Source organism: Cervus canadensis, chromosome 21 (assembly GCF_019320065.1).
Source record: "Cervus canadensis isolate Bull #8, Minnesota chromosome 21, ASM1932006v1, whole genome shotgun sequence".
NCBI lineage: Eukaryota > Metazoa > Chordata > Mammalia > Artiodactyla > Cervidae > Cervus > Cervus canadensis.
In genome coordinates this window covers 38,425,489-38,440,564 of record NC_057406.1, presented here as the reverse complement: position 1 = coordinate 38,440,564, position 15,076 = coordinate 38,425,489, and the positions used below count along the sequence as shown (strand labels likewise).

General features: G+C 39.4%; 1 protein-coding gene across 2 annotated transcripts in view; it reads left to right on the top strand.

The window, feature by feature from the left end:
• TMTC1 (transmembrane O-mannosyltransferase targeting cadherins 1) overlaps positions 1–15,076 on the top strand; it is a 300,213-nt gene that overhangs the window by 242,112 nt on the left and 43,025 nt on the right. For both annotated transcript variants that reach the window (XM_043441635.1, XM_043441634.1), the window contains one exon: positions 9,851–9,959. In XM_043441635.1, coding sequence (XP_043297570.1) covers positions 9,851–9,959 — 109 coding nt within the window. The remainder of the gene's footprint in view (positions 1–9,850; positions 9,960–15,076) is intronic.

Genomic DNA, 15,076 nt, shown 5'->3' with positions numbered 1-15,076 from the left:
GAAAGTCCCTATTCCCTTTAGAGGCAATCCTGCCTTGGAGCAGCATCGCGCCTTTGCTGAGAGATCAGTGAGCCTTCAGGTAGAAATTCCAGATGCTAATTCAGCTGGAGAGGAAGGGAGGAGCACATGGAGCTAGCAGTTACCGCATCCTCCCACGTGCTCCATGCTCTGGTAAGCGCACTGTGTGTGCCTGTTTATTCCATTCTTTAGAGGAACCTGGAGAGGTAGAGATAACTGTGCATCTTTCACAGATTCGGCCACTGAGGCTCATGGAGGTGTAACATCTAACCCAAGTCCTATAGCTGGTGAGAGCAGAGCCGGGATTTAGACAGCAATCTGCCTGAGCCTAAACCAGGGACATGCATTCAACTGCATCATCTAGATGATCCTTTGTCTATGGGGTAAATGAATCCTGCCTAAACCAGGCTAGTCTCAGCTGCCCTATTTTCCAGGAACCAACCTGGGGACATTATTTCTCTGCCTTCCTTCAAATTGCTAAAGAGCTTAGCATCAGTATTTTGTTTGCTTCGAAGACGTGCTACTTGAGACTTGCCCCACCCCTCAGCCCACTTCTATGCACTCATGGTGAAGAACTGGCTCCACGCATGCAGGCGCAAGGCCATCGGGAATAAGCGTCGTGCTGCCAGGGCTCAGGGCAGGGACCTCACCAAGCAGATAAAGAGCCAAAGGAGCATAAGAGGAGGGAACTTGGGAAGAACCTTTTCTCAGGACCCACTCCTGCCAGCCCTGTGTGAGGTCTTCGTGTGAGCTGTGTTTCCATGTCTGTAGCTCGGTGACTAGACCATGTCAGAACTGTCCATCATTCCCTCCCTTGACTTTCAGCTGGGGAGAGAAGTGTTAAAGACCACCCACACCACACAGGGCAGCCGCCCCGTCCCGCCCCATCACTCCCTACACTATGGCTCCAGATACCTGACTCTGGTTCTGCAAACCTACTGCAAGCAGGATGGGGATGTACAGGGGATCTACTCTCATAATTCTATATAGTGAATATGGCTTTGAATTGAAAAAAAATTCATTCTTCACCACGAATATATATGAATCTGTCCTCCAGACAGTTCTTCTACATGGCTTCCATAAAGAATGAAGCAGAAAAACTAGGGCAAGCGCCCGTAAACTAGGTTTCCATTGCATCACCTAGTAAACTAGAACATAAAAGAGGCTACACAGGGTAGGATCCAATTTTCTTCTTTTCCTTCTGCTAGGAAAGACAGTAGAGACAGAAAAACATGCACTCTGTAAAATTAGTCAGACATTCACAATTTGACTTTCACAGTTCAGTTTTTCAGAGGAGCTGGTAAAGATCTGTCAACATCCTCTGCCCCTCCCTTAAAGTCAACATCTTTTCCCTTTGTGAGAGACACCATTTCTGGATCCAACAGCAAAACACCCCAGCAAAGGAATGGTAGTTAAGAGGCTGCCCAGCACTCCAGGTTCACACTGTGGTTAATAGGAAATTTTACTGCATGCAAGGGTATTGCCAAATCCATTTATTTCTGTTATTGCATTTCCTAAATTCTCCCCAAATGTCAATATTTTTTTCAAAGCAAGCATCTGCTTTCAGTTTAAATGAATGTGTCATGAGATTTTGCACAGGAATTGAAAAAGTTTTCTAAATTGACAAACTTAACAGGTCCTTAATTACCAGAGGAAAACATGCTGAAGCCTTATTTGCTTTTGCTAAATATCTGTCACTGAGGCAGAGCCAGGAAAGTGAGATGAGGCAAATGTTGTTACTTAACACGTGAGAAAAACAGTCCCACTGCTATATAACCAAAGGGAAATTTCCCTGTGAAACTACAAATGTTTAATGGCAAAATTTGCACATTATGAACAAGATCTAATTTCTAGTTAATGTTTCTCTTATGAAATCAGTGAGGAAGATGTTATTGGTCCCAGGATCCCCTTCTCAGGGATTTTAGCCTTTTGGAGGTTCCTAAGGGAGACCTAAGAGAAAGGAGTTTTGCTTGCAAAATATTAGGAGACTTTTACTTCTGTCGATGCCTGTGTGGACTATACAGGAATTGAGACTTGGACACACAAAAGAACTTGGCCACAGAGCTTCTATGAGCAAAACAACTGCTCTTCCAATTGCAGCGTCACCCTCCAGGCACCCCATCTACAGTCTCCCTGTATCACCTGGCATCTGGAATATTGCTCATCTAGGCAAATCAGCTGGCCACTGTGGCTCTTTTGCTCCAATTGTTCCAGAAAATCTTCTCTTTCCTCTTTTTAGCTTTCTTCATCCTTATATATGTAGCCTTATATCAAGGATCAACTGATCAGGCAGATCCCACATAGTAAGCAGGACAGAGTTTTTAAATCATAGACTGAAGACCACCCTCAACAGAATCACCTGGGGGGCTTATTAAGATTCCTGAACCCTACCCCTGACCTACTGAATCTTAGGAGGCCTGGGATCCTTCCTTATACCAAACCCATATTGATTTTTTTAAGGATTTTATTGAATTTGTTATAATACTGCTTTTTTGTTATATATATATATATATATATATATATTTTTTTTTTTTTTTGGGTGGGGGTGCTGTGAGGCATGTGGGATCTTACCTCCTTGACCAGCATTGGAACCCACACCCCCTGCATTAGAAGGCAAAATCTTAACCACTAGACCACCAGGAAAATCCTTTCCTGTACTGATTCTTAAGCACTAAAATTTAAGAACAGTTGATCTAAGGGAAAAGTGAAGACAGAATATTTTAGGTCCTGGAGGATTATCAGTCTTCAGCTGGTGACTGTTTGACGGATGAGGACATTCAGGATGCAGAGAGGAAATAATATTGCCTAACCCAGGAGCAGATTTACTTCTCCCTGGTTCTTCCACTTTTTTGGAGATCTCTAATAGTTCTATCAGTGCCTGCAGAAGCCTTCACAGAAGCTCTGACAGGCCTCACAGTGTGATATGAATTTCCACATCAATTGTTGTTCAGTCACTAAGTCGTGTACAACTCTTTGTGACCCCATATACTGCAGCTACCAGGCGTTTCTGTCCTCCACTATCTCCCAGAGTTTGTTCAAACTTATGTCCATTGAGTTGTTGATGCCATCCAACCATCTCATTCTCTGTTGCCCTCTTCTCCTCCTGCCCTCAGGATAAAGAAGTGTGTCCATGCCTAATTAGATGGGGGATGTACTGAGGTTTCATTTTGTCAATTTATCCACCTGTTATGAAAAGCTAGACTGCATATTAAAAAAGCAGAGACATTACTTTGCCGACAAAGGTCCATCTATTCAAAGCTATGGTTTTTCCAGTAATCATGTATGGATGTAAGAGTTGCACCATAAAGAAAGTTGAGCACTGAAGAATTGATGCTTTTGAACTGTGGTATTGGACAAGACTTTTGAGAGTTCCTTGGACTGCAAGGAGATCAAACCAGTTGATCCTAAAGAAAGTCAGTCCTGAATATTCATTGGAAGGACTGATGCTGAAACTGAAGCTCCAATACTTTGGCCACCTAATGCGAAGAGCCAACTCATTAGAAAAGACCCTGATGCTGGGAAAGATTGAAGGCAGGAGGAGAAGTGGATGACAGAGGATAAGATGGTTGGATGACATCACCGACTCAATGGACGTGAGTTTGAGCAAACTTTGGAAGTTAGTGATGGACAGGGAAGCCTGGCATGCTGCAGTCCATGGGGTTGTAGAGAGTCAGACATGACTGAGCTACTGAATTGAACTGATGAGTTACTTAATTAAAGCTTTTTCTCTGAAATTCAGAAAAACAGCCTGTGGACTTGCTTGGTTGTTGAGAGGAAATACACATCCTTGGTGAATCACGTGCTTGGTGAAAATGTTACTTTCATATTTTCCACCTTTTGAATTGACTTGTCAATTCCGTCTAAAGGGCTAACAGAGTATTCCTATATAGATGGGGGCTTACATTGATAATGGGCTTTGGATTTCCCTAAATTGCCCATTATAGAGCCAAAAGAATGCATTAGGGAGTTTTAATACTGTCGAATGCTGGCCCAGAGGTGATCTGTACTGTCAGAATACATAGGTAAATCCCATTATTAAGCATTTTGTAATGTCTGTTTGAAATTTTCTGCCTCTCTTGTTATTCCTTTTTACATGGAAATAACTGCTTAAACCTTTCTTTTCTAAGAAGCTTTCCTGGCATGACTGAAAAGAGGCTCAAAATTGCTGCCTATTCTTTCTTGCCTAAATATTCACCTTTAGCCATCACCGCTGCAAAATGAAGACCCACTCCTTTGTGTGGCTCCAACTTCAGCTGAGTGGGTTCTGAACTATCAGTCTTCCATTTAGGCCTTCTCAGCTTGGCATTTGCCTGAGAATGAGGTTTCCGGGGGGTTTGACTGTTTCAGTGACTGGGGTGTTTTATATTCAGTGCAGTGCTATTCATTTGTGTACTTAGTGACAATTATTACACTAAAAATCCTTTGTGATATCAGACCAGACACAGGAAAAATGACTCTACCACCTAACTTAAATTTCTTATGAGTAGTTTGAAATGTGACAGTAAAACTGTTTGGTGGCATTTCAGGGGAGGGAGAGGGGAGGCTCTGAAGAGCTCTGGGACCATAGTCCTTTATGTCTCAGCCCAGAAAGAATTCACCATGAGGCAAAGCAATAGATAAGTGATTTATTAGAATAGGATGTTTGTGAGGCTTACAAGCAGGCTGGTGAGAGAGTGCCACACCTGAGAACTTAGTGGACTACAGTTTTTTAATCAAAGAAAAAGTGGGGAGGTGGAGAAGACCTTCTTTGACTTTCTTGAGTAGACATCATGCTTCCGTCATCACCTCCTCTCCCAGTTTGAGCGGGGACGTTTTCTTGTCCCTGTGTGGCCAAACAAGGTCCACAAATTATTGTTCTTTTATGTGTGCAGAGAGCGTGTCCTAGAGATCGTTAACTTACTGAGTTCCCTGGGCAGGACGTAGGTCTCATGCCACCATTGTTTTGCTGTTTTGGGGCATGTCTCATGCTTCAGTTGCGTGGTTTTATTGCTGAGCAAGCCTGCTTGGTTTTGTTGTTAAGCGAACCTGCTTTCTTGAGCAATCATTCATTTACAGGGGTCTCCCATATTTTTTCTGCTTACAATCCCCTAGTAGGATTAACTAATTAATCACCTACTTTGACCCTTTACTCTCTCCCTATCAGAAGTATATTACTTTGGAAGGAATTTCAAAAGCACTACATTCTTCTTAGTTTCAGAAATTAATTTTTAAAGAGAGGAGATAAGTTTAATGGATGATTTTAGAAACATTAACAAGCCGATAAAAGTCAAAACATTTGGTAGCTACTGTGTGCCAGAGACACAGGGTAATCAGACAACTGCCTAAGGAAGCAGTAATAGTGGAGGTAGAGTCAGAACCCAGTCATTCTGGTTTTTGAGTCTGTGCTTTTAGCTACTATGCAGAGAAGCTGCTTAGCAGTGCCTGGTAAATAAGAAGTGCTCAATAAATGGAAGCTATACTGTAATTTTCTTATGAATCTAAGGCTTGGGATGCTTCTCTATTCCTAGGATCACTTCTATAATATTGAAAGAGCTGTAGAAACAGAGATATAAAATAAATAATTATATCACTTGCCTATGTTATTTTTTTAAAAAGCTTAATCGAGGAGACTTATAAATATCTAGGAATGAAGAAAATAGTAAAACCATGGATTTAAAAATAACTTAGTAATTATTGGATTTGTGTTTGTACAGATTACCTTACTAGTCTCTGGGATGAAAGAAGTAACTAAAATTAATAAGACATGGGTCCTGCCTATGAAGGAGCTTACAGCCTAATAATGGTCACAGACAGAGAGTGACAGAATGGATGCAGAAATGCCAATCATGGCCCAGTGATGGAACAAGCTAAATTTGAAGTTCCAAAGTTGAATCCTAGTGTTATAGTAGCTGTGTGCTAAGAGCAAATCTGTGAGCACTCCAAATCTCAGGGTTGTTTTTTTTTAATTTTTGTTGGACTGATGATAACTAGTGTTGTTTTCTAAATCTTTAAAATGGAAATAATTATGCATAATTCAAAATGCTTAATGGGAATTAAATAATGCAAAGTAATCATTTACTCTGTCTTTAGCAGTGAATAAATGTTCAGCAAAGAGCTACTGTGACACATGAAGCTTTGAAAACTTGCCTGTATGGAGCACTCACTGATAGACTTCCCCCCTCCTGCTGGAGCCAGTGGGGGTACCCTTTAGGTGCAGGGCCAGGGCCTTGCAGAAGCAAAGTAGGCTCGAGCCTAGTTGCTCTTCAGAGTGTTGAGCTGAAGAACAAGGGGCAGTTGCCCCTTTGGAGGCCAGAGCAAGGCTTTTATTTCCCTAATATCTTTTTTTCTTTATGGAGACTCAAAATAAAGTAAAAATTTAAGAAAGGTAGCATATATATGGTCTGTGCTTGTGTTACATGGTTAGGAGCTCTGATGAGAGGCTCATCAGAGCTATTAAGAACACCACAATCTCAGAACACTAAGGTCTTTACATGAGTACACCAAGTGATTTTAACATACAGTGAGGGCAGAGATGAGCTGGAGTAGTGATCTCTTAGGTTCTGTAGGATAGATGTCAAAGTCACTCAGTCTGCCAGGACTCATGCCCACTAGTCCACACCACTGGGTATGTTTGTTTATAGAGGGTTTTAAACTAAGTAAGTGTCTGTGAGCAGTAGGGAATTAATGAAGATTTTTATGTAAGGCAATGTGTTGAGAGCAATGCTCTAGGGGAAAAAATGTATCCTTTGGTTGTCTCTATATAGTAGAAGGAGGACAAAGAGCGAACTAGAAGTGGGGTATGAACTAAAGTGTTAGCAAGTGAAACTGAGTAAGATGCACTCCAAGCTATAATAATATTCCAATAGAATTATAGGAATATCATCCTTGTTTTTTTAATATAGGATAATTAACAAAGAAACATGGGCCATAATGCAGATATGAAAAGGATGCTATTGAATTCAGAAACCGGTTGAAATGAAATTTAATTCTCACATAGTAATTACATACTATATGACAAGGAAGGTTCTATCTAGGTGAAGGTTCTATTTGCTGTGAGTTAATGTGTCAAAAGCACACCAGTTTCATAACTCCTACCAACGGGTGAACAAAAAAGAAACTACAGGAGAAATATATCTTTCCTACTAGTCCTCTCCCTTTAAGAAACATAAACAACAGCAACAGAACTACCACTTACCAATTTCTTGGGCTTTCTTTAAAAACATTTATAATTATCTGTCAACTTGGCGTGTGCCTGACCCCTACTGGGGACTAACGACTTTCAGAGGCTCGCAGGGAAAAGCAGAGGCCTCCAGGAATGCAGAGGCGAAAAGAGTCTCCTCTGCCCCAGTCTTTGCATCTTGTAATACTTACACACCACATGAAATTACAGGATGAGGTGTTTTCTTGCAAATTTTATCAGTCAGTCCCTGAAGAGATTAATAGAGGTACAGTTTTTCATAAAGAATTCAAAGTTCCCTATGAATAACTTTGATGCTAACTTTTCCAATATGTCACATGAATGTGAATGGACAATCTCAAGTATTTAGATTCATGGACTGCACATGGTAATTAATCTCACGGAGTTTATATACAAAAGGTTAAGCTGTCATTCTTATTGATGTGAGTCATAACAAATGCAAGTCATTAAATCTTTGCTATCAAATTGTTGTGGCTTTTTCTTTGCCGATTTTAAAGAATATCCGAGCTAAATGATGTCCTGAGGGGCTTGATTTTCAGCCTTCATTTTCTAAATCCGTATCTTCCTTTGGATTTTGGGAAAATTTCCAAATTAATGTTAATAAAGATTTACAAAATCCTTGGAGGAAGAGTTCTTCTAACCATGAAATCAATAGTTAAATTACCAGGATTAAAAATATGTTTTCATTTAAAAACATGTGCCCATGGAAGAATTACTTCAAAGTGTATTTTAGAAGAGACCCAAGTGTATGTAAACATAGTGAACTTCCATAGAGTCTTATAGACACTCTTTGAATGTTTAATGACTAAATGAATGGATCAACAAGAAAGCAGCTTAGTGCTTTAAGAGCTTTAAGAACTGTAATGCAGATTTGTTAAACTATGCATCTTTAAAGCCCCATCCCAAGGACGAGCCACTTAAGGAGGCAGATGTTACACCTTGATATCAAGAGGAGCCCAGTAGGAGTTAGCTAGATCCCAAAAAGGGAGAGGATAGCATGGACAGCCACATCCCCTGGGAAATAGCTACAATTTATGGTGATAAATGTTTGCTAAATCAAATGGTAGTAAACACAGTGTCTGTGCTGGAAACGTGACTTTTTTCCCAAGGTCTGTGATGGAAGACTGTCTTCTAGGTAAAACAGCCTTGCAGCATGCTACTTTTAGCAGTTGGAACTCAAACATATGGAGTCAGCACTGGGTTTCCCCTATAGATCTTCATCCCATGGAGCCTGAAGCCCTGCATAGAGGTTCTGTGGCAGGAGTTACTCTCAGGTGCCTTTGATAATTCAGGGAGCAGTGCTGCTGAAATCTCAGTGTGTGTACAAATTACCTGAGAATCTTTTTTGAATGAAGGGTCTGAATTTTTTACCTCCAGATGGGGCCTGAGACTCTGCATTGCTAACCAGATGCTAGGTGATGTTGAAGATACTGATCCATGGATCACACTCTGAGCATCAAGGTCATAAGAGGTGGATTTTAAGCAATTAGAATAAGCAGATATGATATCAGGCAGAACTTGACTCAGAGTCCTAGTTATGTGAACATGATGAGTCACTTAACTTTTCTGAATCCAAATTTTCAGATTAGAAAAATGAGTATGATAAGATAAAAATACTTGCTGCATGAGATTGTTGTGAGAATTAATGTTATGTAAAACCTGACCAGAGCATTTGGTATATATTCTTTGCTGAATAAATGATTGTTGATCCTATATAGTAAAAACATAAGCATACAATTCAGTGTTGGTAACTGATAAAGTTGAGGGACCCTTAGGCCATGTGCCCTTCATAGTTCTAGGGGCTCTATTCTTTATTCCACCTCTGTTGTCAAGTACAGTGTCTAGAGTTTAGCAAGTGGTCAGTGTTTGTGACATTGTATTGACGGCAAAGTTGATCACTGCCAGTGTACATTTTCAGCTTCTAAAACACTGATGTCATACTAATGACCCAGTGTTTCCCCATGGCACTAACAGGAAAGAGAACGTTCACCCAAAATAATGATAATAACTTTCAGGCCTTGAGTCTTCTTTGAATGAAAAATGTAATCACTGGGAGAAAACTAAAATAAAGAAGACCATCAGACCAATTTTCAATAAAAATATGAGGATAAAATAGCTGGTCATTCTTTGCCAGCCAGTATCTCATAATTTCACAAATTATGTACAAGAGCTATCTCTCTTAGATAGAAAAGCAAAGATGGACACGGGCAGTTTGGCTGGCTTGCTTCTGTTAGGAGCCCAGCCTGCAATGGTGTAGCTAGTATGAGAGGGGCTCGAACCATCCTCCACGTTATAAAGTGATCCCGTGCCGCCCAGGTCATGTGCCCAAAATTGCTCCTCTGAAAGTTAAACTCTCTATTTAATCAATTTATAAAATTTTAAATAGAATTCTCAAAAAGTGCATAGCAGGAAATGGAAGGTAGACAAATCAGTGAATAATCTGCAGCATCATTTACATCTTAACATCTCTTTCCACTGAGAATTCAGAGACAGAAACTTGTTAGCACCTGGAGGAAGTCTAGTTTAATTTACTTACAGTAAAATCCAGAGTGAATCCGTTAATCTTTGTTAAAAGAAATGAGATTTTCAAGTCTAATCAGAGGATTTAAAGTTTTATTAAAAGATGTCTTTTTTTTCCCCTCTTATAATCTATAGGTCTCAGGAGAAAAAGGAAGAGGCTATCACCTTACTGAAGGATTCCATTAAATATGGTCCAGAGTTTGCAGATGCATATTCAAGCTTAGCTTCATTATTGGCTGAGCAGGTAATTGTTTCCATTTAGTTTCATGTAATATTTTCTTAAGTGTTTCTGTTGAAGGTATAAATTAATGTTATAATACACAGATTTTTATATCATTTGATTTGTAAGTTCATAATGGACAACTAATCTGTATATCAGTTTTCTTCTTGATAGAAATCATAAATCTAGGTTTCTCACTCCAGTATTCTTTGTGCACGTATGGGGTCTCTAGACTAAGATGGTCCATTATAAACCACTACTCAATTCTTCCATCACTTTGGGACAAAATCCATCATGAACAGTACGTGATATTTGCTTGTTTAATTACTACTCATTTATATTTTTCTGGGGAATTGCTAATGGACTAAGATCTCTGAACTTAATATGGAAACAATTACCAATAATCTTATAGATCCTATGTCTTAATACCTATCAGAAGATTACAGAGTCACATAGGACAGGCTCCTAAGAGAGAACATTTTTCATGGCATAAAACAGAGAAGTATTTTGACTTCCCCATTTTTCACTGTATCTAAAATTCCCAGGTGGCTCAGCGGTGAAAGAATCCACCTGCCAATGCAAGAGACGTGGGTTCAATCCCTGGGTCAGGAAGATCCCCTGGAGAAGGGAATGGCAACCCACTCTAGTATTCTTGCCTGGGAAATCCATGGACAGAGGAGCCTGGCGGGCTGCAGTCCATGGGGTTGCAAAGAGTCAGACACGACTGACTATGCATGCAAGCTCCTGGCTGCAAACCATTTGATTCCACATTTCGGTGTCCTGGATGCATGCGCCCTGCTGTGGGAAAACAAATATAAGTTGTCTTCTCTAAATTGATGATAGAGTTTTGTTGACACACATAAGTGCCCTCAATAGAAGGTAGATTCTGCTATTACATAATTTCCAGATTGTCTTTAAAATTAAACTCACACTCAACACCTTTGAAAGATGCCCTCCATCACTGACTTAAATGTAATGAATGATTTGATGTTGTCAGGTACAGGGGGGTGCAATTTGCATTGGAAAAACCTTGGAGATTTCACCAGGAAACAAAATTAGGACATTCAGTGGCTATTTAAGTGTCAGAAATGATAGATCTAGTTGTCTTGCTCTGCTAGTCTCCATATAGTATAGGTGGGCTTTAGACAAAGGCCCGTGTCTCCAGTGGATGATTTTAATGCATGTTTTAGCACAAAGTTTAAGCTAAAATGATGATGCTCATGTTTTATGGTAGACATGGCTGTCCTCAGCTGCCTTGGTTAGTGCTGAAGCAGACACAGTTGTAGTTTTCTGGAGAAAAGATTCCATCATTATTCCCTTTTCTCACTTCATCCTGGCTCGTTCATTTTCATAGGAAGACCCTCCCCTACCTCTGCCTGGCTGGGTGGCTTGCAGCTACTCAGACAAGCCACACACAGAGTTATGGCCTTTGTACTAACTGTGCCTTTTGCCTGAAGCACTGTTCTCCCAGATATCTTTGAGTTTCTTTCCTCATCTCATGCTGCTTTTTTTTCTGTATGGGAGGACTGTCTATGATTACTCTTTTTTTTTTTTTTTTTTTTAGTTGGAGGCTAATTACTTCACAACATTTCAGTGGGTTTTGTCATACATTGATATGAATCAGCCATAGATTTACACATATTCCCCATCCCGATCCCCCCTCCCTCCTCCCTCTCCACCCGATTCCTCTGGGTCTTCCAGTGCACCAGGCCCGAGCACTTGTCTCATGCATCCCACCTGGGCTGGTGATCTGTTTCACCATAGATAGTATACATGCTGTTCTTTTGAAACATCCCACCCTCACCTTCTCCCACAGAGTTCAAAAGTCTGTTCTGTATTTCTGTGTCTCTTTTTCTGTTTTGCATATAGGGTTATCATTACCATCTTTCTAAATTCCATATATATGTGTTAGTATGCTGTAATGTTCTTTATCTTTCTGGCTTACTTCACTCTGTATAATGGGCTCCAGTTTCATCCATCTCATTAGAACTGATTCAAATGAATTCTTTTTAATGGCTGAGTAATATTCCATGGTGTATATGTACCACAGCTTCCTTATCCATTCATCTGCTGATGGGCATCTAGGTTGCTTCCATGTCCTGGCTATTATAAACAGTGCTGCGATGAACATTGGGGTGCACGTGTCTCTTTCAGATCTGGTTTCCTCAGTGTGTATGCCCAGAAGTGGGATTGCTGGGTCATATGGCAGTTCTATTTCCAGTTTTTTAAGAAATCTCCACACTGTTTTCCATAGCGGCTGTACTAGTTTGCATTCCCACCAACAGTGTAAGAGGGTTCCCTTTTCTCCACACCCTCTCCAGCATTTATTGCTTGTAGACTTTTGGATAGCAGCCATCCTGACTGGCGTGTAATGGTACCTCATTGTGGTTTTGATTTGCATTTCTCTAATAATGAGTGATGTTGAGCATCTTTTCATGTGTTTGTTAGCCATCTGTACGTCTTCTTTGGAGAAATGTCTGTTTAGTTCTTTGGCCCATTTTTTGATTGGGTCATTTATTTTTCTGGAATTGAGCTGCAGGAGTTGCTTGTATATTTTTGAGATTAATCCTTTGTCTGTTTCTTCATTTGCTATTATTTTCTCCCAATCTGAGGGCTGTCTTTTCACCTTACTTATAGTTTCCTTTGTAGTGCAAAAGCTTTTAAGTTTCATTAGGTCCCATTTGTTTAGTTTTGCTTTTATTTCCAATATTCTGGGAGGTGGGTCATAGAGGATCCTGCTGTGATTCATGTCAGAGAGTGTTTTGCCTATGTTCTCCTCTAGGAGTTTTATAGTTTCTGGTCTTACATTTAGATCTTTAATCCATTTTGAGTTTATTTTTGTGTATGGTGTTAGAAAGTGTTCTAGTTTCATTCTTTTACAAGTGGTTGACCAGTTTTCCCAGCACCACTTGTTAAAGAGGTTGTCTTTTTTCCATTGTATATCCTTGCCTCCTTTGTCAAAGATAAGGTGTCCATAGGTTCGTGGATTTATCTCTGGGCTTTCTATTCTGTTCCATTGATCTATATTTCTGTCTTTGTGCCAGTACCATACTGTCTTGATGACTGTGGCTTTGTAGTAGAGTCTGAAGTCAGGCAGGTTGATTCCTCCAGTTCCATTCTTCTTTCTCAAGATTACTTTGGCTATTCGAGGTTTTTTTGTATTTCCATACAAATTGTGAAATTCTTTGGTCTAGTTCTGTGAAAAATACGTTGGTAGCTTGATAGGGATTGCATTGAATCTATAGATTGCTTTTGGGTAGAATAGCCATTTTGACAATATTGATTCTTCCAATCCATGAACACGGTATGTTTCTCCATCTGTTTGTGTCCTCTTTGATTTCTTTCATCAGTGTTTTATAGTTTTCTATGTATAGGTCTTTTGTTTCTTTAGGTAGATATACTCCTAAGTATTTTATTCTTTTGTTGCAATGGTGAATGGTATTGTTTCCTTAATTTCTCTTTCTGTTTTTTCATTGTTAGTATATAGGAATGCAAGGGATTTCTGTGTGTTAATTTTATATCCTGCAACTTTACTATATTCATTGATTAGCTCTAGTAATTTTCTGGTAGAGTCTTTAGGGTTTTCTATGTAGAGGATCATGTCATCTGCAAACAGTGAGAGTTTCACTTCTTCTTTTCCTATCTGGATTCCTTTTACTTCTTTTTCTGCTCTGATTGCTGTGGCCAAAACTTCCAACACTATGTTGAATAGTAGTGGTGAGAGTGGGCACCCTTGTCTTGTTCCTGATTTCAGGGGAAATGCTTTCAATTTTTCACCATTGAGGGTGATGCTTGCTGTGGGTTTGTCATACATAGCTTTTATTATGTTGAGGTATGTTCCTTCTATTCCTGCTTTTGGAGAGTTTTAATCATAAATGAGTGTTGAATTTTGTCAAAGGCTTTCTCTGCATCTATTGAGATAATCATATGGTTTTTATCTTTCAATTTGTTAATGTGGTGTATTACATTGATTGATTTGTGGATATTAAAGAATCCTTGCATTCCTGGGATAAAGCCCACTTGGTCATGGTGTATGATTTTTTTTAATATGTTGTTGGATTCTGTTTGCTAGAATTTTGTTAAGGATTTTTGCATCTATGTTCATCAGTGATATTGGCCTGTAGTTTTCTTTTTTGTGGCATCTTTGTCTGGTTTTGGAATTAGGGTGATGGTGGCCTCATAGAATGAGTTTGGAAGTTTACCTTCTTCTGCAATTTTCTGGAAGAGTTTGAGTAAGATAGGTGTTAGCTCTTCTCTAAATTTTTGGTAGAATTCAGCTGTGAAGCCATCTGGTCCTGGGCTTTTGTTTGCTGGAAGATTTTTGATTACAGTTTCGATTTCCTTGCTTGTGATGGGTCTGTTAAGATCTTCTATTTCTTCCTGGTTCAGTTTTGGAAAGTTATACTTTTCTAAGAATTTGTCCATTTCATCCAAGTTGTCCATTTTATTGGCATAGAGCTGCTGGTAGTAGTCTCTTATGATCCTTTGTATTTCAGTGTTGTCTGTTGTGATCTCTCCATTTTCATTTCTAATTTTGTTAATTTGGTTCTTCTCTCTTTGTTTCTTAATGAGTCTTGCTAATGGTTTGTCAATTTTGTTTATATTTTCAAAAAACCAGCTTTTAGCTTTGTTGATTTTTGCTATGGTCTCTTTAGTTTCTTTTGCATTTATTTCTGCCCCGATTTTTAAGATTTCTTTCCTTCTGCTAACCCTGGGGTTCTTCATTTCTTCCTTCTCTAATTGCTTTAGGTGTAGAGTTAGGTTATTTATTTGGCTTTTTTCTTATTTCTTGATGTAAGCCTGTAATGCTATGAACCTTCCCCTTAGCACTGCTTTTACAGTGTCCCATAGGTTTTGGGTTGTTGTGTTTTCATTTTCATTCATTTCTATACATATTTTGATTTCTTTTTTGATTTCTTCTATGATTTGTTGGTTATTCAGAAGCGTGTTATTTAGCCTCCATATGTTTGAATTTTTAACAATTTTTTTCCTGTAATTGAGATCTAATCTTACTGCACTGTGGTCAGAAAAGATGACTGGAATGATTTCAATTTTTTTGAATTTTCCAAGACCAGATTTATGGCCCAGGATGTGATCTATTCTGGAGAAGGTTCGTGTGCACTTGAGAAAAAGGTGAAATT